The sequence below is a fragment of the Bacillus rossius genome, chromosome 15 (assembly GCF_032445375.1).
Source record: "Bacillus rossius redtenbacheri isolate Brsri chromosome 15, Brsri_v3, whole genome shotgun sequence".
NCBI classification, from domain to species: domain Eukaryota; kingdom Metazoa; phylum Arthropoda; class Insecta; order Phasmatodea; family Bacillidae; genus Bacillus; species Bacillus rossius.
The window spans coordinates 42,467,265-42,493,003 of NC_086342.1; the positions used below are offsets into that span (position 1 = coordinate 42,467,265).

General features: G+C 46.4%; 1 protein-coding gene across 1 annotated transcript in view; it reads left to right on the forward strand.

Annotated features, from left to right (window-relative positions):
- The window catches only part of LOC134539497 (neutral alpha-glucosidase AB), a 163,741-nt gene that overhangs the window by 127,945 nt on the left and 10,057 nt on the right, over window positions 1–25,739 (forward strand). The window contains exons 10-14 of the mRNA XM_063381573.1: window positions 3,816–4,054; window positions 6,785–7,042; window positions 11,132–11,381; window positions 21,397–21,548; window positions 22,905–23,018. Of these exons, the coding sequence (XP_063237643.1) occupies window positions 3,816–4,054; window positions 6,785–7,042; window positions 11,132–11,381; window positions 21,397–21,548; window positions 22,905–23,018 (1,013 nt within the window). The remainder of the gene's footprint in view (window positions 1–3,815; window positions 4,055–6,784; window positions 7,043–11,131; window positions 11,382–21,396; window positions 21,549–22,904; window positions 23,019–25,739) is intronic.

Consider the following 25,739-nt stretch of genomic DNA (forward strand, 5'->3'; position numbering starts at 1 on the left):
GGGATTCCTACGTATGAATGAAAAAGAAATTATTTGTAAGCAATAGAAAACACTTTTAGTTATGCCCTCGCTCAATGGTTGGCAACTTAAATATCGTAGGACTATGTACGTGCATCTGAATATCCACTGGAATGGCAAGGAAGAGAATAGTTGACTAAGGTTGCCAACTGGAACGTAACTATGAACATTGTGTACCTTCAGTATATTGCATAAAATTGTATTTTAACAAACTTCATGTATTGTATGGCAGTGATTGTAAACATAAACATACATAAAGGAAACTTTTTATCGTAAATGTTGGAATAATTTGGTTTTAAAACATTTTTTTCCCCATTTATTGAATGTTAGAAAGCAAACATTATAAGCAGGAAATCACACTACTGTATAAACCCACGTACCACCCGCACCTTTTTTCAAAAAATCAGGTTCGAAAAAATAGGGTGCGGGTGTTACACGGGTCTTGGGCCATTTTAGCGCGGTGACGAAATAACGCCGGCGCGACTGGAGGTTGCTGCGATAGTCAAGAGGGGTAGGGGAAAAGGAGGGGAAGGAAGCGGCAGACAGTCAAGGTCACATTCCTCACAGCGTTGTCACACTGCAGCTTCGCTGGTTACAAACGCACGCTCCCACGCTCTGTCCTATCCTCATTTGCAAAGTACCCAGTGGTTTTACACGTGTGTTGGCTGCAAGTAGTGTAATGAATCGTAAAAAGTTGCGTTCTTTCACAGTTGTGGAAAAATTAAAAATAATCAGTGAAGCGGAAGAAATCTGTAACCGTGCTGCTGGGCGAAAATATGTAGACGAATCATGTGTGAGGGATTGGAGGAAAAGTAAAGACAAACTGTTTACGGCCAGTGGCGATAGACGTGCGTTCCGTGGTGCGGTAGCAAAGTTTCCGGAGATAGAGAAAAAACTCCACGACTACATCAGGACAGACGGCAATTCGGGTGCACTGTAAGCACGGAAATGTGTTCGCTAAAGGCGCTGCAAATTGCTCGTGAACTTGGCGTGGGTGAAGGCTTAAAAGCAAGTAGGAACTGGATGCGCAGGTTCATGGTAAGAAAGGGTTTGTCCATGAGGCGGCGTACTACAATCTGCCAGCGTTTACCGACAAACTACGATGAGAAATTAATAGCATTTCAGAGGCATGTGTTAAAGCTGTGGAAGCTGTAGAATATGCCACATTAAGGCACAAGGTTTTTTATTATGCATGTAATAAAAATAGTTTTTATTATGCGTGGCTAGGACTCGCGTGCTTTATCGTTTATTTTGTTTGAACGAGGTCATTGCCCAGCGCACGATAATGGACGCGGAAGATTGTAACTGTAAACAGCTGGGAGCTGGGCAAGGTCACGCGCACACACGGCGTGTTGTTCTCGATCGCGCGCGGCGATTCAACATTGCAGTTGCCTGCCTTCTGTACACTTTTAACACAAATGCCTAGGATGTAATAAGCAGCATAGTACTTTTTTGGTAATTCTTTACGATTTGTTACTGTTTGAAAAGAAAAGAAATCACGACTAAATTATTTTTTTTTCCATGCAGATTTGCAATAAAAAAAATTTTTCCCCACCATGGCATTCTAAAAATAAGGGTGCGGGTCTTACCCGGGGGCGGGTGGTACGTGGGTTTATATGGTATTTATGAACGTTATATGCAGGAAATAAATACATTGTCCTTATGGGGGAAATATTGGGACTTTAAAAATATGACCTTATAAGTAGGAAAACATTATATGCAGGAACATTATAACAGGGTTCTACTGTACTTGTACAAAGGAAAAATGGTGTCCTTTTTATTATGTTGACCCAAATCCATTGATTATAAATTGATAGAAGCATGTTATTTGAACAATATGTGATGTGCTATGAAATAAGACTGGGAGGGCGCGGAGAGCACAGGTGTTCCAGGGCGAGTCAGGTACTGGTGCCGGCCGCGAGGGAGGTCTGAGCCGGGACTGCTGCGTGTGCTCGCTGCGACCTCTCGCCCGCGATCCTCGGTGCTCCGCGGGGATCACGGCCGGGGTGTCCGTGTGTAGGGACTATGTACAGGATGCATGACAATTCAATTTTATGATAACCACGAAATTAAAACAGAAGGCCAAATTTGTGAAATAGTGTTGCAGTTAGATCATATTTACTCTTTAAACTACAGTTATTCGCTTGTTTTAATTATTTGCGACGGTCACGTACGTACCCTTTATTTGCTTTAAAATTTGGCACTTGTAATGAGGTTTGGTTTTGGCTTTCTGAGTCTCCAAGTTGCACAAGTGTCCTATACTTCCCATAGTTATAAGACCCTGGAAGCCACATGCTTGTATGATTCATCTTTGTGCAAATTTATTTATTTTTTATTTAGATAGCAGGTATTATGCAAAATTTGTTTGCATTATAATAGCCCTTCCTCTTCCATACCAAAGCTCACACACACACGAGTAGATGCATCCCCTTGTCCTCTCCTGCTATTTCCTCCTCTCTTTGCCTCCTCCCTCCAATTCACTTCTAAATACTTTAAGGTTTTCAAGTATTTCAGCTACACACCATCAAACTCAATGCACCACCTTACTCCATTTTTGATCCTCGTCTGACCACCACTTCACTCTTTTTAGTGCTGAATCTCATAACATTTTTTTCACTCCCTCACTCCATGCCGTAAGTGGCTCTAGTACCTACATTCATCAGAATACTACGGGGGCTGGTTCTACACCACTCATCTTTAATCTTTTTAAAAGAAAGGAAGGGTGTTGAACTGTTGAGTTCCCTTTTCAAATGAGAACAAAGAGGTTAACACTTAAAACACGAATTGGTTGCCATTTTTGTAATAATATAAGCATTTATTTTTCCATGTAAGATGTTGCAAATAAACTTCTTTTCCTGTACAAAATAATGTATTTTAAATTTGAAATGTATTTTTCGTTCAGATATTACCACTTATTTAATTAACAGAAATACTAAGTTGTCTGATGTGTAAATTTTCTCTTAAAGATGTTTTCAAACGTGATAATCTTTATCTGTTCGTCTTTGTCATGTCTGTGTATCACTTATAAAAATGTAGCCAGCACTAGTTGGCATCATTCATGTTTGGTTACATTGATGACTATATAAAGTGCGCGCATGTAGACAAATATTGATATTGATAGCTCACCGATTACACAATGCATGTGCTCTGTCTAGTGCCAAGTAAACTTAATTTGATAGCCTGCACTCTTTTGTGGTGTGTACTGCGATGATAGTTATGCGTCATTTTCAGGTCACGTTCTATTTAAAGTTGAATAAAATATGTTTTTGTTGCATGCCTTATTAATTAAAAATTATTTGTGTGCTTTTGTATTTCTACTTTTTAAGTAAACATACTTTCCATGAATAGGTTTTCTTTTTATGAATAACTTTATCTCAACAAAAATGTTTTTTTTTCTTCATAAAAAACTTAATTTTCAAACTTGATTTTAGTATAAGATGTAAAACATTTATGCAATTAAATACAAGTATAAATAACTGGGTTACTATGACCTTGAAGCTATTTATCAGCTGATCCATTTTCATTACAAAAAAAAAATTCTTTTAATTCCTTTAAAAAATATGTATTTACATAAGCTGGAAAGGGTGGGATTCTGCAAAGCCAGAAGTTTCCTGGTTTGATTCCCTGACCGTTCATTCTTATTAGCTTCCCATGATTTTCAACATCACTCTGGGAAATATGCTGTAGGCATCGGTCGATTACTTCCCCGATCTCTCTGTCTTCAAACACTTGCCTCTCTGTTGCTAATGAGAGTCGACTCGCAGCAGGAAGCGTGAAGGGGGAGTGGTGTGTCGCAGGCTGGTGCTGGCCCGGCTCGTCCAGCTACCTGGACATGTTCAACCCGGCCGTGCGGCAGTACTACGCCTCGCGCTACCGCCTCGACAACTTCCACGGCACCACCAATGACGTGCACATCTGGAACGACATGAACGAGCCGTCCGTGTTCAGCGGGCCCGAGGTCACCATGAACAAGGACTGCGTGCACCACGGCGGCTGGGAGCACCGCGACGTGCACAACGTCAACGGCTTCATGCTGGTGCGTGCGTGCTCTTGTTGCCATAGCTGGATTACACTATTTTATATAACATTTCAGGATTAAAGTAGGAATAATAACAGCTTAATGTTTAAAATATATACATGGTTATCCAAATGGGAACTATTTACTATAACATCATTCAATAAAAATTATAAAATAACTATGCGTAATATTATTACTATTGAGCATTCATAAAAGCAAACAGATTGCCATCTTTTGATTTTTTAAGTAACCAACTTTATTAAACCAAAACGTATACATCAAAATATATATACAGTGAAACCTCAATTCTATGTACACTCACGGTTCTCCAAAATTTTTCCTTATGAACGAGTTGTACGTACGAACTAGCAAGGCTAAATTACGTCCATTTGTGGCTATCCTCCCCCCCCACCATTTTTCCCACCGCTGCCGTGGGAAATGAATTGCCGTTGCCATGTCCTGCTGCCACGGGAAATTACCTGCCGTCATTATGCTGATGTATTTTTGATTGAAATTATATCCTATTCGTGCAGAAACAACATTTGAGCTAATCAAACATAAAAATAAAATAAAAACTCGACACTGAAGGCAGTGTCGTAAGCCCCGTGTTTACATTTTTTTATATTTAATATCAATAAAATAATAATTAACACACAATATATTTGCTCAAATAAAAAAATACTGTGGGTACTTTAAGTGTAGATAGAATAGCTAGTCTGCCTAAAAATATCGTGAAAAACGTAACGTTTATAGTCGGCAATGAACTTTTTAAATCGCAAAATATACATATTTTATATGAAAAGTTGCTTTTATTTCTAAACATATAATAATTTAAGCCTAGGCGTGTAAAAGTCCGAGTAATTATAGCAGGAGACAGTCTAAAATTCACGAGGGAAAAACGTAAACTCACGAATGTATACACGTAACAGGAATGTCCGGGAATATTACTTGGCTACTTGTAAGTTCTGATACTGTATTTATGTCACAACTTAGCCGAAATACTGGTACGAGACATAAACTTCACAAGATAAAATTAGCGGAGTCTTGGTAACTGTTTTATACATATTTTATAATTTCGGAAGTATTGTACAGTTGACACATATTTTTTAAACTCACCATTTATTTCTGGGGATCGTAAATCATTTAAAGTGTGTTTAAAGTGGATAAAAATAGTTTTCCAAAAACCTCAGCTGATGTCAGATAAACCCACTTATGAATCTTAACAAGTACATATTATGAACAATGATGACAGCACAGATGTGCACATTTAAAGTTAAATATTAAACAGTTCAATTTAAAAAAAAAACATTTACTACAATATTTATTGCAAACCGACAACCCTTGCAGCAATGCACTGGCCAATAATATTGACCCTTAGGTGCTCTGCCAATCAGGGGAGCTAGTGCTAAACCCCCTGTTGTCCAGTGTCCGATATCAGTTTGTTTGTGCCTGATGACGGGACAGATGCCTTCCTAACACCTCAATACCATCAACAGAAAAGATGGCTTCAATATGACTAAGGAAAATTGTTGTGTTTTAAGGTAAACATATATATTTATTCATTTTGTTTCAAAAATAAAATAAGCGGATATGGGTTTTCATGTGTAAAAAATACAGCTAGAGTTATGTTGCATAGTTGTTTGTTCTGTGCAAACATACTTTCTCTAAATACCGTATTTACTCGCATAATGTCCGCAGTAATTTGGCTACAGTTTTGACAAAAAAAATGGGGTGCGGACATTATAAGGTGGAGTCCGAAAAAAAAATTTTTTCCTCAAAATTTTACATGTTTTGTGTACAGTAAAAAAATTGTTCTCTCATAATTAGTTTACTAGTACCCTGATTTTACGTATGCTCACGGTTCCGCGAATTGCATTAGTAAAATCGCTGCTTCGAAAAATTGGCACCCTTCCCTCGGCCCAGTTGAAAAATATTAACGGCGGCACACTACTTCGCAGAGCGCTGGTGACTGGCGACCCTCCGCAGCGGACGTGAGAAATGTGACAGGTGTCGAGATAATTGGGTGCCGGCGATTAGTGGAAGAAGCCACTAATTTTTTTTCTTCTCTCACTCGCATGTGCGCTCTTACGTTCAGAAGCCACAGCCAGCCTACACAAAATAAACGCTTTGCGTGAAAAGATATTTTTTTAATCTTTCATTGGTGTGGGACGTGTACTGGCTTGTGCTATATATAGCCCATCCCCTTGCAACTCACGTGACGTCGCAGGCAGCTGCGCAGTGGAGTGCGAGTTTCTGAGTCCGGACGGTTTCACCACGCTACAAACCCTCTCAGCGACCGCTCCGGAGAAATGAACAACTCAAGGTCAAAGCATTGCTGACAGCGTCGGTAAATTTCCATCCCGTTACTGTGCCTTTCAGGGGTGGCCAAGGTTGCTTTGTATGGTGCGGACTTTATGCGGATTTTTAAAAATTCCATTTCAAGTATTTAAAAGAAATGTGCGGACATATGCGATGGCGGACGTTATGCGATTAAATACGGTAATAATTTAAAATGTTAAGATTTGTAATCAGATTCAAACTGAATTTCAAACAGTGGAAACTTGTTGCATGGGGCTCTGTCATGAACTGATCCTGAGAACTGTTGGGCGTCCGCGGCAAGACTGCTCAGTGGCTGCCTGGTCCTAGTCAGCCCTGCGCTCTGCGTTATGGAGGCGGCTTGCCCTGTACCACTCGCCAGGGGATTACTGCCTGCTCGGTTGCACGGAGTGTTCTCGGCCGGGCTTGCAGAACATGGCGTCGTACGAGGGACTGCTGGAGCGGTCCAACGGTAAGCTGCGCCCGTTCCTGCTGACGCGCGCCTTCTTCGTGGGCTCGCACCGCTACACGTCGGTGTGGACCGGGGACAACATGGCCGAGTGGGGGCATCTCAAGATCACCATCCCCATGTGCCTGTCGCTGTCCATCGCGGGCTTCTCCTTCTGTGGCGCGGACGTCGGCGGCTTCTTCAAGAACCCAGACCCCGAGCTGTTCGTGCGGTGGTACCAGGTGTGTGTTTCAGTACTGCCAGAAGTGTTGTCAATTATGTATGTAGTGGTGGAATTACAGTTACGAATCATTAGTTTTTATTCATTAGAAAGTCCTTTTACCTTATTCTATGTTGAGAATATTTTATATATTTTGTGTATGCGTTATTTTTCCAACTACAGTAGAGCTTCATTATAAAGAACATGAAGGGACCAAAATTATGGCAGTTTGTTATAATGAAGTTCTTTATACCGAAATCACAATGATTGCCTGAATTGGGTTTTTTAACATAACTCGATCTTGTTAAATTAACAAAGTAGAAAATCTAATACCAATATGAGTGGTACAAGCATCAATTACTTTAACAGCTATACTTTGGGATCAAGATACATACTACATACATACTACAGTAGAACCTCGATGATACATTCCCGTTTCATACATTTTCCCGTGTCATACGCCGATTAATTTTGGTCCCGCCGAAAGTACTATATTTACAATGGTTTACTTTCCCGGAACATACACTTATAAAATCGTTAATTTCCCGTTTCATACGTTTTTACAAAGCGGAAAAGTCCTAAAATTCTCAATTTTTTTTGTTATATTCCTCCTGATAAACTACGTTTTAATGCTTTTATTTTGAAAAACGTTCATTGTTTACCTTTGCAAAAGTAAGAAAATAACTTTATCACACCATAGATATGGATAGTATCAGGAAGACTGTGCACTTCGCTAGTAGCATCTATGGCCAGCACCGAGCGAGACTAGTGGCGCAAACTAGCAATGATGAAAATGGTGCACGTGCTTTACCAAGGCACGGATCTCATATTTTGTGCATTCAGTAATCTTTGAACTGAATATACCCGTTTGTTATTGTTTTCTTACGAACGGATTGTTTTGTAATTTACGTTTCTCAAGTTAAAATTTTATTGAAAATTGTTCTGTTGCATAAAGTTGTTTGTAAAATGAAACAAACAAGCAAAAATTTCTGATTTTCTATTTGCAATAGCCTAATTTTTTAAATTTCTAATTTAGGCTTGGTGACTTTTCCCCCCCTTCCAAGAAAGGACTTCATAACATTTTGTAAGGCCACTGTTTCTCATGTCAGCTTTACTTGATTATGGACTGTATTTTACATTTCTGGTGGTTTTATTATATATATATATATATATATAATGAATTCATATCTTTCATTATGCAATTATTTACACATTATGTATTTAAGTTTAATCTGACATTGTGCTGGTATGCTAGATTGAAAAAAAAAAAAATATTATTGCCATTCCCTTTTCATACACTTTCCCGCATCATACACCATTTTTGTGCCCTCCGTTGAAAAGTGTATGACAGGGGTTCTACTGTAGTATGTATATGTAATATACAGAAATACGTAAGTTGTTTGCCAAAACAGTAAGCCTACCTTTGGAATCAAGACAAGCTGTTTGCAAAAATGCTGTAATAAATCAAAAATATAAAATTTAAAATTTAGGAAAAAAATTTACAATTTTAAATTGTTGAGAAAAAATCCTTCATCTACTGCTTTTTACATTTCAAGTTTCATTTTCACATCAATCGCCTTTCGTTTCCTAGAAGACATGTTCAGTAGTACTGTTTTTTAAACTATAAAAAAAAATGGACCAGACACATGTAAAAATAAGTTATACTCGTAGTATAGCCACGTTTCTCAAACAATAAACAAGGAAATGACCAGAGATGTTGTAGCATTGCACAATGAGGATTTGTTATATACATACATATTTTTTTTTGGGTCATAAGAATATTGATTAAGAATAACTTTGATATGAAAGATAATAATTATTTAATATGCAGATAAAGGTAATTGTTCTGAGCTGTTAAGAATTGTTATTAATTACTTTGGTTGAATTTCATGGAAAACCTTAAAATACTTATTTCCTTGAGATACTTAATTATTAATTTGAGGGTTAACTCCAGTTCATAATAATTAATGTTGACATTTGATAATTAATGTCAGTAATTAAAGCAGTATAGATTATAATTTTACAGGACATCATTTTTAAACAAAAGTTTCTTATATGGTATGAATTTCAACTTTGTTTCCTTATTTTTTAACATTGTATTTGGATTTTTTGGGGTAATTTTAAATTCTATTGGATATTGCTAGTGTAATATCTTGAGAATAGTCTGGAAGGTACAGAAGGAAGAGCGGACAGGCGCGACACTCTGGCGCCAGAAAGCTATTTTTCACTTTGTAAATGCGTGTTGGGGATTTACGCGTCACGTTGTACGCACAGCTGTAGCGACCGTCTGGAAGGGTCTCTGGAGGCTACCACTAGCCAGCCAATCAGGGCGAGCCCTGGCGTCAAGAGATGTGCCCATACAAATTTCCTTATATGGTCATGTTTTGGAATTATGTACGCTGATTGGTCAGTTGGCCCACGGGGTTGCCTCCCTTTTTTTCACCTTTACAAGGGAAGGTAATCTCGTCGACCAGGTCACTTGTTGCTCGATCGTCGCCGAACTCGGTCGCGTCGTCGGCAAGTCGCCAGACAAATGAAAAATTACTAAGGGACAATTTAACGCCTAGGGGCTGGGGCCAGGCCGTAATTTTTTAAACTAAGTTCATTTTTTTCGGACAAATGTATTAGAAATTTAGGCCCTAGGCGTCGGCATCGGCCCGACTTCGTGTGATTTCGGTCCGCGATCAACGGTACCTTGAGTTATGTAATTAACCAAGGGACATTACTAAGTTTTTTTTTTCTTCTTTGGCGAGTGACAAGACTCCTCGACCATCAACGGCAAGATGTATGGTGCTGTGGTATGTATTTGGACCTCATCCTATCTAAATTCAAAGACGACGTTAAAATTTGTATAAGAAAAGACAAAAACTGTGCAAGTAACGAAGTTTTTCTAACTAAATTCATTTGTAAAATTGTGTATTGAGGCCATGTAACGATGAGAAAAAACATTTTTTTTAAAGAAATAAACAAAGATAATTTAATAAACTCTTTTATTTCCAAATAACGCAGAACCATAGTAATGAAAAATTCCTCAGGAACATTGTTTGTTTTGTTTTGTTACGTTTCTATGTGTGCTTAGCCGGGCCAAAAACATACAACGTAACAATGTGTGTGTAGCAATACTGTACGATGTAGAACTTCGCATCGGTTAAACACGTCGTGCGAGCATACAACAAAGAGTAATGTCAGCGAACACCGCAATGCAGCGCTTTAGTCGCTACACCAGTTTTGTGCATTAATTTCAACACTAGTCCATTGCAGTCATCTATGGCACGTATCAAAATAAATAAGATGGCAGTTTGTGGGTGAATGGCAACGATTTTATCCGTTTGTCGTTTACCGTGCCGGGCAAAAAAGTGTTCGTTCAAATGAATATTAATAGAAAATTTTAAAATTTTGAGCGAGAAAATTCGTACTAGTGAAATTTTTTTACGTTATGTTATATGGACGTCTGCCGGGACCAAAGGCATAGTTCGTAGTAATGAATTGTTTGCTCTTATGAAGTTCTTTAAAACGGTGTTTTACTCTACATTTGGAAAACATTTTCACAGTGAATACTGTGTTTTAGCGCATAGTCGTCGCACTCACTTAATCATCACAATGTGGTTTTAGGGCGTAAAAATTTGGGAAAAAATTTCTCACATAAATTTGCATTGGAGTTTTTGAACCAGCTGTTAGATTCCGAGCACTTTGTGTAGGTAGTAAACATGACCTTGCCATGATCACATGATGAAACACTGCCTCAACGATAAGTTTTCAATTGGCAGTCAGGTAGTGTCATAGTTATAATAGAAAAATACATTATTTACACTAAAACTCTGAAAACACATTTCTGCCAATAAGATTTTTCATCTAATACAGTCAAATATTTCGATCTTGCCATTTTCTTTACATGATGTCTGTTATTTTTTTCAGTGCACCTTCCAACTCAATTCGACAGACTTGCACTCGCAGGTGCCTACCAAAACACAATCACAAATGTTCAAAATGATTGATTCAAACCAGGCTTTAGTTTTGTGAACAGTAAGAAGCCTTTGAGTATAGTTTTGGTAGAGCTGATAGCCGGGTGAGTGTTGGTGGAGACAAGCTTGTAAGGTATGTTGTGTCGAAGGCCGGAGCGTTCCAGCCGTTCTTCAGGACGCACTCGCACATCGACACGAAACGGCGGGAGCCGTGGTTGTTCGACGAGAACACCATGTCCCTGATCAGAGAGGCGATACGCAAGAGATACTCCTACCTGCCGTACCTGTACACTCTGTTCTACGAGCTGGAGACGTCTGGCAGGCCGGTGATGCTGCCCCTGTGGGCCGAGTTCCCGGCGGAGACGCCCACCTTCGACATGGACGACCAGTACCTGCTGGGTGAGTTCCTTGTGGCACAGTGCCACTCGACTGTAACCCTGCCTCTACACACAGTACTACGAACTGGCCCGTCGAGTTCCCGGCGGAGACGCCCACCTTCGACATGGACGACCAGTACCTGCTGGGTGAGTTCCTTGTGGCACGGTGCCACTCGACTGTAACCCTGCCTCTACACACTGTTCCACGAGCTGGCCGGCCGAGTTCCAGGCGGAGACGCCCACCTTCGACATGGACGACCAGTACCTGCTGGGTGAGTTCCTTGTGGCACAGTGCCACTCGACTGTAACCCTGCCTCTACACACAGTACTACGAGCTGGCCCGTCGAGTTCCCGGCGGAGACGCCCACCTTCGACATGGACGACCAGTACCTGCTGGGTGAGTTCCTTGTGGCACGGTGCCACTCGACTGTAACCCTGCCTCTACACACTGTTCCACGAGCTGGCCGGCCGAGTTCCAGGCGGAGACGCCCACCTTCGACATGGACGACCAGTACCTGCTGGGTGAGTTCCTTGTGGCACGGTGCCACTCGACTGTAACCCTGCCTCTACACACTTCCACGAGCTGGCCGGCCGAGTTCCCGGCGGAGACGCCCATCTTCGACATGGACGACCAGTACCTGCTGGGTGAGTTCCTTGTGGCACGGTGCCACTCGACTGTAACCCTGCCTCTACACACTGTTCCACGAGCTGGCCGGCCGAGTTCCCGGCGGAGACGCCCACCTTCGACATGGACGACCAGTACCTGCTGGGTGAGTTCCTTGTGGCACGGTGCCACTCGACTGTAACCCTGCCTCTACACACTGTTCCACGAGCTGACCGGCCGAATTCCCGGCGGAGACGCCCACCTTCGACATGGACGACCAGTACCTGCTGGGTGAGTTCCTTGTGGCACGGTGCCACTCGACTGTAACCCTGCCTCTACACACTGTTCCACGAGCTGACCGGCCGAATTCCCGGCGGAGACGCCCACCTTCGACATGGACGACCAGTACCTGCTGGGTGAGTTCCTTGTGGCACGGTGCCACTCGACTGTAACCCTGCCTCTACACACTGTTCCACGAGCTGGCCGGCCGAGTTCCCGGCGGAGACGCCCATCTTCGACATGGACGACCAGTACCTGCTGGGTGAGTTCCTTGTGGCACGGTGCCACTCGACTGTAACCCTGCCTCTACACACTGTTCCACGAGCTGACCGGCCGAATTCCCGGCGGAGACGCCCACCTTCGACATGGACGACCAGTACCTGCTGGGTGAGTTCCTTGTGGCACGGTGCCACTCGACTGTAACCCTGCCTCTACACACTGTTCCACGAGCTGACCGGCCGAATTCCCGGCGGAGACGCCCACCTTCGACATGGACGACCAGTACCTGCTGGGTGAGTTCCTTGTGGCACGGTGCCACTCGACTGTAACCCTGCCTCTACACACTGTTCCACGAGCTGACCGGCCGAATTCCCGGCGGAGACGCCCACCTTCGACATGGACGACCAGTACCTGCTGGGTGAGTTCCTTGTGGCACGGTGCCACTCGACTGTAACCCTGCCTCTACACACTGTTCCACGAGCTGACCGGCCGAATTCCCGGCGGAGACGCCCACCTTCGACATGGACGACCAGTACCTGCTGGGTGAGTTCCTTGTGGCACGGTGCCACTCGACTGTAACCCTGCCTCTACACACTGTTCCACGAGCTGACCGGCCGAATTCCCGGCGGAGACGCCCACCTTCGACATGGACGACCAGTACCTATTGGTGAGTTCCTTGTGGCACGGTGCCACTCGACTGTAACCCTGCCTCTACACACAGTACTACGAGCTGGCCCGTCGAGTTCCCGGCGGAGACGCCTACCTTCGACATGGACGACCAGTACCTGCTGGGTGAGTTCCTTGTGGCACGGTGCCACTCGACTGTAACCCTGCCTCTACACACTGTTCCACGAGCTGGCCGGCCGAGTTCCAGGCGGAGACGCCCACCTTCGACATGGACGACCAGTACCTGCTGGGTGAGTTCCTTGTGGCACGGTGCCACTCGACTGTAACCCTGCCTCTACACACTGTTCCACGAGCTGGCCGGCCGAGTTCCCGGCGGAGACGCCCATCTTCGACATGGACGACCAGTACCTGCTGGGTGAGTTCCTTGTGGCACGGTGCCACTCGACTGTAACCCTGCCTCTACACACTGTTCCACGAGCTGACCGGCCGAATTCCCGACGGAGACGCCCACCTTCGACATGGACGACCAGTACCTGCTGGGTGAGTTCCTTGTGGCACGGTGCCACTCGACTGTAACCCTCCCTCTACACACTGTTCCACGAGCTGACCGGCCGAATTCCCGGTGGAGATGCCCACCTTCGACATGGACGACCAGTACCTGCTGGGTGAGTTCCTTGTGGCACGGTGCCACTCGACTGTAACCCTGCCTCTACACACTGTTCCACGAGCTGACCGGCCGAATTCTCGGCGGAGACGCCCACCTTCGACATGGACGACCAGTACCTGCTGGGTGAGTTCCTTGTGGCACGGTGCCACTCGACTGTAACCCTGCCTCTACACACTGTTCCACGAGCTGGCCGGCCGAGTTCCCGGCGGAGACGCCCATCTTCGACATGGACGACCATTACCTGCTGGGTGAGTTCCTTGTGGCACGGTGCCACTCGACTGTAACCCTGCCTCTACACACTGTTCCACGAGCTGACCGGCCGAATTCCCGGCGGAGACGCCCACCTTCGACATGGACGACCAGTACCTGCTGGGTGAGTTCCTTGTGGCACGGTGCCACTCGACTGTAACCCTGCCTCTACACACTGTTCCACGAGCTGACCGGCCGAATTCCCGGCGGAGACGCCCACCTTCGACATGGACGACCAGTACCTGCTGGGTGAGTTCCTTGTGGCACGGTGCCACTCGACTGTAACCCTGCCTCTACACACTGTTCCACGAGCTGACCGGCCGAATTCCCGGCGGAGACGCCCACCTTCGACATGGACGACCAGTACCTGCTGGGTGAGTTCCTTGTGGCACGGTGCCACTCGACTGTAACCCTGCCTCTACACACTGTTCCACGAGCTGACCGGCCGAATTCCCGGCGGAGACGCCCACCTTCGACATGGACGACCAGTACCTGCTGGGTGAGTTCCTTGTGGCACGGTGCCACTCGACTGTAACCCTGCCTCTACACACTGTTCCACGAGCTGACCGGCCGAATTCCCGGCGGAGACGCCCACCTTCGACATGGACGACCAGTACCTATTGGTGAGTTCCTTGTGGCACGGTGCCACTCGACTGTAACCCTGCCTCTACACACTGTTCCACGAGCTGGCCGGTCGAGTTCCCGGTGGAGACGCCCATCTTCGACATGGACGACCATTACCTGCTGGGTGAGTTCCTTGTGGCATGGTGCCACTCGACTGTAACCCTGCCTCTACACACTGTTCCACGAGCTGACCGGCCGAATTCCCGGCGGAGACGCCCACCTTCGACATGGACGACCAGTACCTGCTAGGTGAGTTCCTTGTGGCACGGTGCCACTCGACTGTAACCCTGCCTCTACACACTGTTCCACGAGCTGACCGGCCGAATTCCCGGCGGAGACGCCCACCTTCGACATGGACGACCAGTACCTGCTGGGTGAGTTCCTTGTGGCACGGTGCCACTCGACTGAAACCCTGCCTCTACACACTGTTCCACAAGCTGACCGGCCGAATTCCCGGCGGAGACGCCCACCTTCGACATGGACGACCAGTACCTGCTGGGTGAGTTCCTTGTGGCACGGTGCCACTCGACTGTAACCCTGCCTCTACACACTGTTCCACGAGCTGGCCGGCCGAGTTCCCGGCGGAGACGCCCACCTTCGACATGGACGACCAGTACCTGCTGGGTGAGTTCCTTGTGGCACGGTGCCACTCGACTGTAACCCTGCCTCTACACACAGTACTACGAGCTGGCCCGTCGAGTTCCCGGCGGAGAAGCCCATCTTCGACATGGACGACCAGTACCTGCTGGGTGAGTTCCTTGTGGCACGGTGCCACTCAACAGTAACCCTACCTCTACACACTGTTTCACGAGTTGGCCGGTGTGGGCCGAGTTCCCGGCGGAGACGCCCACCTTCGACATGGACGACCAGTACCTGCTGGGTGAGTTCCTAGTGGCACGGTGCCACTCGACTGTAACCCTGCCTCTACACACAGTACTACGAGCTGGTCCGTCGAGTTCCCGGCGGAGACGCCCACCTTCGACATGGGCGACCAGTACCTGCTGGGTGAATTCCTTGTGCCACGGTGCCACTCGACTGTAACCCTGTCTCTACACACAGTACTACAAGCGGGCCCGTCGAGTTCCCGGCGGAGACGCCCATCTTCGACATGGACGACCAGTACCTGCTGGGTGAGTTCCTTGTGCCACGGTGCCACTCGACTGTAACCCTGCCTCTACACACAGTACTACAAGCTGGCCCGTCGAGTTCCCGGCGGAGACGCCCACCTTCGACATGGACGACCAGTACCTGCTGGGTGAGTTCCTTGTGGCACAGTGCCACTCGACTGTAACCCTGCCTCTACACACTGTTCCACGAGCTGGCCGGCCGAGTTCCCGGCGGAGACGCCCACCTTCGACATGGATGACCAGTACCTGCTGGGTGAGTTCCTTGTGGCACAGTGCCACTCGACTGTAACCCTGCCTCTACACACTGTTCCACGAGCTGGCCGGCCGAGTTCCCGGCGGAGACGCCCACCTTCGACATGGACGACCAGTACCTGCTGGGTGAGTTCCTTGTGGCACGGTGCCACTCGACTGTAACCCTGCCTCTACACACAGTACTACGAGCTGGCCCATCGAGTTCCCGGCGGAGACGCCCACCTTCGACATGGACGACCAGTACCTGCTGGGTGAGTTCCTTGTGGCACGGTGCCACTCAACAGTAACCCTGCCTCTACACACTGTTCCACGAGCTGGCCGGTGTGGGCCGAGTTCCCGGCGGAGACGCCCATCTTCGACGTGGATGACCAGTACCTGCTGGGTGAGTTCCTTGTGGCACGGTGCCACTCGACTGTAACCCTGCCTCTACACACTGTTCCACGAGCTGGCCGGTCGAGTTCCCGGCGGAGACGCCCACCTTCGACATGGACGACCAGTACCTGCTGGGTGTGTTCCTTGTGGCACGGTGCTACTCGACTGTAACCCTGCCTCTACACACTGTTCCACGAGCTGGCCGGTCGAGTTCCCGGCGGAGACGCCCACCTTCGACATGGACGACCAGTACCTGCTGGGTGAGTTCCTTGTGGCACGGTGCCACTCGACAGTAACCCTGCCTCTACACACTGTTCCACGAGCTGGCCGGCCGAGTTCCCGGCGGAGACGCCCACCTTCGACCTGGACGACCAGTATCTGCTGGGTGAGTTCCTTGTGCCACGGTGCCACTCGACTGTAACCCTGCCTCTACACACTGTTCTACGAGCTGGCCGGTCGAGTTCCCGGCGGAGACGCCCACCTTCGACATGGACGACCAGTACCTGCTGGGTGAGTTCCTTGTGCCACGGTGCCACTCGACTGTAACCCTGCCTCTACACACTGTTCCACGAGCTGGCCGGTCGAGTTCCCGGCGGAGACGCCCACCTTCGACATGGACGACCAGTACCTGCTGGGTGAGTTCCTTAAGGCACGGTGCCACTCAACAGTAACCCTGCCTCTACACACTGTTCCACGAGCTGACCGGCCGAATTCCCGGCGGAGACGCCCACCTTCGACATGGACGACCAGTACCTGCTGGGTGAGTTCCTTGTGGCACGGTGCCACTCGACTGTAACCCTGCCTCTACACACAGTACTACGAGCTGGCCCGTCGAGTTCCCGGCGGAGACGCCCACCTTCGACATGGACACCAGTACCTGCTGGGTGAGTTCCTTGTGGCACGGTGCCACTCGACTGTAACCCTGCCTCTACACACAGTACTACGAGCTGGCCGGTCGAGTTCCTGGCGGAGACGCCCACCTTCGACATGGACGACCAGTACCTGCTGGGTGAGTTCCTTGTGGCACGGTGCCACTCGACTGTAACCCTTCCTCTACACACTGTTCCACGAGCTGGCCGGTCGAGTTCCCGGCGGAGACGCCCATCTTCGACATGGACGACCAGTACCTGCTGGGTGAGTTCCTTAAGGCACGGTGCCACTCAACAGTAACCCTGCCTCTACACACTGTTCCACGAGCTGACCGGCCGAATTCCCGGCGGAGACGCCCACCTTCGACATGGACGACCAGTACCTGCTGGGTGAGTTCCTTGTGGCACGGTGCCACTCGACTGTAACCCTGCCTCTACACACAGTACTACGAGCTGGCCCGTCGAGTTCCCGGCGGAGACGCCCACCTTCGACATGGACACCAGTACCTGCTGGGTGAGTTCCTTGTGGCACGGTGCCACTCGACTGTAACCCTGCCTCTACACACAGTACTACGAGCTGGCCGGTCGAGTTCCTGGCGGAGACGCCCACCTTCGACATGGACGACCAGTACCTGCTGGGTGAGTTCCTTGTGGCACGGTGCCACTCAACTGTAACCCTGCCTCTACACACTGTTCCACGAGCTGGCCGGTGTGGGCCGAGTTCCCGGCGGAGACGCCCATCTTCGACATGGATGACCAGTACCTGCTGGGTGAGTTCCTTGTGGCACGGTGCCACTCGACTGTAACCCTGCCTCTACACACTGTTCCACGAGCTGGCCGGTCGAGTTCCCGGCGGAGACGCCCACCTTCGACATGGACGACCAGTACCTGCTGGGTGTGTTCCTTGTGGCACGGTGCCACTCGACTGTAACCCTGCCTCTACACACTGTTCCACGAGCTGGCCGGTCGAGTTCCCGGCGGAGACGCCCACCTTCGACATGGACGACCAGTACCTGCTGGGTGAGTTCCTTGTGGCACGGTGCCACTCGACAGTAACCCTGCCTCTACACACTGTTCCACGAGCTGGCCGGCCGAGTTCCCGGCGGAGACGCCCACCTTCGACCTGGACGACCAGTATCTGCTGGGTGAGTTCCTTGTGCCACGGTGCCACTCGACTGTAACCCTGCCTCTACACACTGTTCCACGAGCTGGCCGGTCGAGTTCCCGGCGGAGACGCCCACCTTCGACATGGACGACCAGTACCTGCTGGGTGAGTTCCTTGTGCCACGGTGCCACTCGACTGTAACCCTGCCTCTACACACTGTTCCACGAGCTGGCCGGTCGAGTTCCCGGCGGAGACGCCCACCTTCGACATGGACGACCAGTACCTGCTGGGTGAGTTCCTTAAGGCACGGTGCCACTCAACAGTAACCCTGCCTCTACACACTGTTCCACGAGCTGACCGGCCGAATTCCCGGCGGAGACGCCCACCTTCGACATGGACGACCAGTACCTGCTGGGTGAGTTCCTTGTGGCACGGTGCCACTCGACTGTAACCCTGCCTCTACACACAGTACTACGAGCTGGCCCGTCGAGTTCCCGGCGGAGACGCCCACCTTCGACATGGACACCAGTACCTGCTGGGTGAGTTCCTTGTGGCACGGTGCCACTCGACTGTAGCCCTGCCTCTACACACAGTACTACGAGCTGGCCGGTCGAGTTCCTGGCGGAGACGCCCACCTTCGACATGGACGACCAGTACCTGCTGGGTGAGTTCCTTGTGGCACGGTGCCACTCGACTGTAACCCTTCCTCTACACACTGTTCCACGAGCTGGCCGGTCGAGTTCCCGGCGGAGACGCCCATCTTCGACATGGACGACCAGTACCTGCTGGGTGAGTTCCTTAAGGCACGGTGCCACTCAACAGTAACCCTGCCTCTACACACTGTTCCATGAGCTGACCGGCCGAATTCCCGGCGGAGACGCCCACCTTCGACATGGACGACCAGTACCTGCTGGGTGAGTTCCTTGTGGCACGGTGCCACTCGACTGTAACCCTGCCTCTACACACAGTACTACGAGCTGGCCCGTCGAGTTCCCGGCGGAGACGCCCACCTTCGACATGGACACCAGTACCTGCTGGGTGAGTTCCTTGTGGCACGGTGCCACTCGACTGTAACCCTGCCTCTACACACAGTACTACGAGCTGGCCGGTCGAGTTCCTGGCGGAGACGCCCACCTTCGACATGGACGACCAGTACCTGCTGGGTGAGTTCCTTGTGGCACGGTGCCACTCAACTGTAACCCTGCCTCTACACACTGTTCCACGAGTTGGCCGGTGTGGGCCGAGTTCCCGGCGGAGACGCCCACCTTCGACATGGACGACCAGTACCTGCTGGGTGAGTTCCTTGTGGCACGGTGCCACTCGACTGTAACCCTGCCTCTACACACAGTACTACGAGCTGGCCGGCCGAGTTCCCGGCGGAGACGCCCATCTTCGACATGGACGACCAGTACCTGCTGGGTGAGTTCCTTGTGGCACGGTGCCACTCGACTGTAACCCTGCCTCTACACACTGTTCCACGAGCTGGCCGGTCGAGTTCCCGGCGGAGACGCCCACCTTCGACATGGACGACCAGTACCTGCTGGGTGAGTTCCTTGTGGCACGGTGCCACTCGACTGTAACCCTGCCTCTTCACACTGTTCTATTGGCTGGAGACTTCTGGCAGGCCGTTACTATGAAACTTAGTGACGGCTTCCACCTATTGATTAATTATGTGAATCTTGGTGTGAACAAAAGCTTAATGCACAGTATTTTGTTCATCATATATGAATATATTGGCTAGTTTCCTAAATACAGTAAAACCAAATACGACGATTTGTAAGTATCCAGGTCCAGTAGTCGTACGTGCAGGAATAGCGTGGTCCGGACCATCGGCGTGAAAATCTTCTCAACTCTGCGTAACATGTTAAACTTGCGAGCCACCACTCACGCTTCTATTCTCGTAGATTCCCAAGTAACGACTAACGATGAGGCTATACAGTTGCGTTCACCACGCAAGGAAGAGGCAGGTGTGTCACCTCACCGACCAATCACCACATAGCACTCACAAGGATGCATCTGTACACAAATTTTGTAAACCTCGCTCTGCCATGTATTGGCACTAGTCATCGCTTTTAAACAGTATATGTTTTAACCTTGTTTACTGTAGTTTGATCCCGTTTATGCAATTTAATATTTTCAAGGAAACTTTCATTTTTGACCCGGGGCTTGAGCAGTGAGGACTGATAACTTACGCCCATCAGTTTGGGTATAGCATCCACACAATTTCTTATGTGTACAGTACCATCATGCGCATATTAGTGTCTCGCCCCCAGATAGTGCCGGCATACGTCACCGTGTGCCTAAGAGCACACGCGTCTCATTTTAGCGTGCCTTCATAGCACCGCTACATATGGTGTCAGTACCCTCTTTTATCGCATAATTTTCGCACTCGCATAATCGTCGCATCCATATTTTAGGGCGTCAAAATTTGGATACAAAAAAAAACTCTCGTGTAAACGTTGCATGATGTTTTTGGGTCCGCTATTAGATTCCCAGTGCTTTGTGTGGGTATTTTTTTCCATATAAAACGATGTATTTTAAAATAGAAATCTAATATTTTTTTGGACATTACCTCTTATTTAATTAATGGAAATAGGAAGTTGTCTGATGTGTAAATTTTCTTTTAAAGACTTTTTAAATGTTATAACCTTCATCTGTTCGTCTGCGTTGCCGCGGTGTACCGCTTACATAAATGTAGCCAGCGCTCGTTGCAATCATTAATGTTTGGTTACTGCCACTAACGACCTGTTGAACACCCTAGCAACTAAACTAGGGCTTGTGCAGTTCTGGTGTTTGGAAGTCCATTACTCTACCACCCCCTCCTTTCATTCAGACCATCTCAGGGACTCCTTTCGCCTGGCCCTAGGTGCAGTTCTGAACTCTGGGCGCCATCTGCTGGCACTTGTGCCAACTGCATGTGTGCGAGACTCCTCTAGTTCCAGCGCCAACTGACAGGCCTACCCAATGTTACGGGAGCCACCTCGGTGCCCCCCCGCCAGCCACGGGCCAGGGGTAGAGGTGACACCATGCTCTTGTGTTACAGGGCGATCGCTGCTGGTCCACCCTGTGACTGATGCTGGCGCCTCGACTGTGTCGGTGTACCTGCCGGGCGCCGACACGCTCTGGTACGCCGTCGACTCCCACCAGAAGTACGTGGGAGGAGGCACCGTCCAGATCCCGGTCACCATGAGCTCCGTGAGTGGATCTGTTCTCCGCCCGCGCTCACCAGAGATTAAAAAAATTAAATAAAATTTGACGTGTGAAAATAATATGGTTTCCACAACTGCACACATAGTTTATTAGTTTACAATATATCTTTGATCAAATCAGTAGTGTCATTGTAGGCCAAAAACTTAAATGCATAGAGAAATTAATTTGTTGTCGTATTTATATTGATATCCATGCAAAATAGGTCTCCTTTTTAAACATTATATACTTATTATGTAGTTATTAATTTTTATCTGATGTAACATTTTCAAATCATCATTACATTTATGTTTCTGGTATACGTAATAGAAAACTAACACAAGCAGACTAGAGTACTATGGAACTGACCTTCCTCGGTGTTAACATTCATCCCATGCGCTGGTATGATTCTTGTCATTGTAGCAAGTCAGGGCAGTGAAGACACTGGAATCATGTTCCTGAGGACCTGGGTGCGAACCCTGATATGGTAATTCTCTATTTCCAGAGTGTCTCTAGCCAAGTGCTGGGCTGATACCTTGTTGTAGCTCGTGGCTTGTTGATTGACGTGCCTGATGCTTGTAGGACTTCTGAGCCCAGGGTCACCGGACTCATCACGCTCGCTTCAGCCAAGCTCTTAGGATTTTGATTTTTGGTATGTGCTTGAACATGTCTCCCGCCGCTCTGCCGGGCATGTCACAGGCCAGTCAAAATGTTTTGCATCCCATGTTAGGCAATTTTGGAAGGTCTAGTAATGTAACCTTGGACATTATAATTGTTATTAACGTGATTTAACTAACATATACTTTTGCTCAACTTTCAGTGTCCAGGAAAGTAACTTGTCAATTATTGAGGACCTACTATATAGGTACTCTTTTTCGTGTGTACACTGCATTTTTGGCAGAGACTTTTACTCAGAAATGTTCAGCCTATTAATTTAAAAAAAATATTGATGAGGATTGCTTATTTCTGACATGGTGACCCAAGGTAGCAGCGCAGTGGTGGGTTCCCCGAACAGCACAGCCAACAGTCATGAAGCTGGGAAGAAATATGAACAGAGGACAGTCCCCAAACACCAGGAGTTCAAACTGTATAATTGTATTGAAATGTTTCTCTAGGAGTGTGATTGCTATATTTGTTTCCCAAAGGAGATTATACAGAAGTCAATATGTGCATTTGTAAATAAGATCAAAACTAATAGAGCATTTTCAAGCAGATCCATATCTTAGCTGGGAACCTTTTGGGAAAGGATTTGCGAACATGCCTGTTTCATTAAACTATTTTCATAGTTGGAAAGCCTTAAACCAGGACAGGTGGTACGTCTACTGGAAAAGTGCGACCGTGCTGACGTGTGTGCGAATGTGACAGGTGCCAGTGTTCCAGCGAGGAGGCTCCATCCTGGCCAAGAGAGAGAGGGTCCGCCGTGCGGCCATCCTCACGCTCGACGACCCCTTCACGCTGGTCGTGGCTGTCGACAGGAACGTGAGTGCCTCTCCCTTCTGACCAATACCAGCACTTCCCTCGGCGCTGCTTTATAATTAATTCAACATAAAAAAACAATGTCAACAAAAACAAAACCAAGCCAACAATAAAAAAAGTCAAAAGCTAAATAGTGCTAACTTGTAAAAATACCATATTCCATAAAAAGGTATTCTTGAGAAATTGATGATCTAATTGACTTCGCTATTTATTGCATAATACTTTCAATTAATAAATAAAATAAATATCAAGTTTCAACAAAAAATGGAATTGACATATCAGCACAAAAATTTTAAACTAACAACTAAGTTATTAGCATTAGAACTAAATATATAGCTGTATCCAACTCTTTTTTACTAATGCTATTATCTAAATCGGCACTGGCATCTATAGCTGTGCCGATACGAATCGGCAGAAGCAGATTTTGCCTAAATTTTAAGTGAATCTGCGTTTCTGCTGATTCATGATACGTTTGTTCATTTTTGGCCGATATTACTGAACAATGAAAGTGCTGGTCATAACCTAAAAATCCACCAGTAGCCTTTTTCACTTTTCGAACTAATATATACTTTGAACTCGCATCATTACTTAGCTACATGTGTCAGCCGTACATATCAAATTTAAACATCCAATGTTTTAATAAAGTTCTTGAATCTAATATATTGTAAATAAATATATCACCAGCACGATAAAGTTAGATAAGAACATAAACTTGCTTTATTTAGAGCATGGCTACCACTACAAACAATGAAAAATACCAACTGCTTGAACTGCAAAGATATGTTCGTAATATAATGACGGAGACATTTTTTTAATTAACTTACGTAAAGTTTTTAAAATTGAATTAAAAAATAAAATAATATAGGACTTCACATTATGTAAATTACTTTTACTATTTTCCATGCAAAGCGACCACATTAAACACATTTCCATGTAAATGTTTGGTATTGTAAATTTTCACCCACACACGTTAAGATGTTATTGGAATTCCCGTACTTAAATACATAGTAAACATGTACAAAGTTTCGTAATTTTGCACATTTTAAATTCATTTTTTTGAAATTTGTATTTTGTGAATCAATGTATTTACAGTACCTTTTATTAAATAATCTTATTTTATATAATTACATTTTAATTACATTTTCCAGCCTCCATTAGTAGTCATGTTTCAATAAGCTACTACATAATGGGTCGTCAACAAACAGTTAAAAAAAAAGAGAGAGGTTATGTTCCATTTATAAATGACAATACATGTGCATTTTCATTGAATGCTTTTCTTAGAATGAGTTATTTAGGATAATTTAGTAAATTTATAAAAAAAAATTTTTTTGAAATAAAATGTGTTTTTCTCTTATCAGTTCGGAATCTGTGTGTCGGCAACAGTTGTATTGGCATATCTGCAAAATTTTGTGAATTGGTACAGCTCTACCGACTGGCTTCCTTAGATTTTCTGGGAACATTCTATGTATTTCCTTTGTTCTGCTACCACTGCGTTAAATATTAAAAACAGTATGTTCTGAAGAATAGTAAAATATGAATATAAATATGATCAATATAACAGCATACCTTATATAGATGCAAGTAGTTACTGATGTACATAGCAGTAAGATGTAGTCAAGTACTGTGCCTCAGCGTAGCGGGCAGTCGTTATTGCAACCACTGTCAAAGACCATGCTAGTTAAGGTGTGACAGTGTATATCTGTGTATTGTAAAGGCAGTTTGGACTGTGAGCTGTTACAGTCCATATTCTTGACAGAACGACTTGCCACTGCGACAAGGTAACAACGGCTGACTGGTTGTCAGCACTGCCAGCAGATGCAAGTGGCTCTATTGTAGCTAGTAGCACGGGAAATTAAACTTACCACATCAGTGCATTAACGGGCTGTATTCCTATGTACATGATGTCTCAAATTCACATTAATACCCACAAGTGCAAAATGTGGTGTTTCCTTGCTTTTGCTGTGATTGGCTTGTTTAAGTATAGAGCTGCATGGCTCTGTGAACGTAGACCTACAGTTGGCTTTGGGAGACTTCTCAGGGAATTTGTTATGTTCACTCTCGCTAAAGACACAACTGACTGGACATAATTGAACTAATGCTGTAGTGTTTAGTAATAATTATGCAAATGTTATAATTTATTTTTACTTTAGCTATTCAATAATTAGATCATATTTAGTATTAAAATTTATCAGTACATTTTTTACAGTGGCAATGTATAGTATGTTTTATAGGTTTGCTGTCGCAAATGGGGTTCAGATTTTCGGATATATATGTACAGTAAGTCCTCGGTTTACGTTGGGGTTACGTTCCTGAAAACCGCGACATAAATAGAAACGACGCAAAATGAGCCATGTTTCATGCCACCGGCCGACCACGGCCCAAGGTCGGCCGGAAGCGCTGGCATACAGACGTGACAACGGGCAATTTTATCAGCAAATTACAACCGACAGCGTGGGAAACAAGTCCAACTAGTACTTCTCAGCTTTATAGAATGGTTATTTAACCAGCTGCTTTATTACCTTTATTGATTGAAATATAAAAACAGATATATAGTCGTTTGGAAGACATCTTATGAAGAAAAAATCATAAATTGCAGTGAGCTGATACTGTAGGCCTACTACAAACGCATTTAATCATGATAAAGTTAACAACGGCACGTTTAAAACTCCGGCCAACTCAATGATATCATAGCGACTGTAGAGCTGCAGCAAACCGTATGTATTC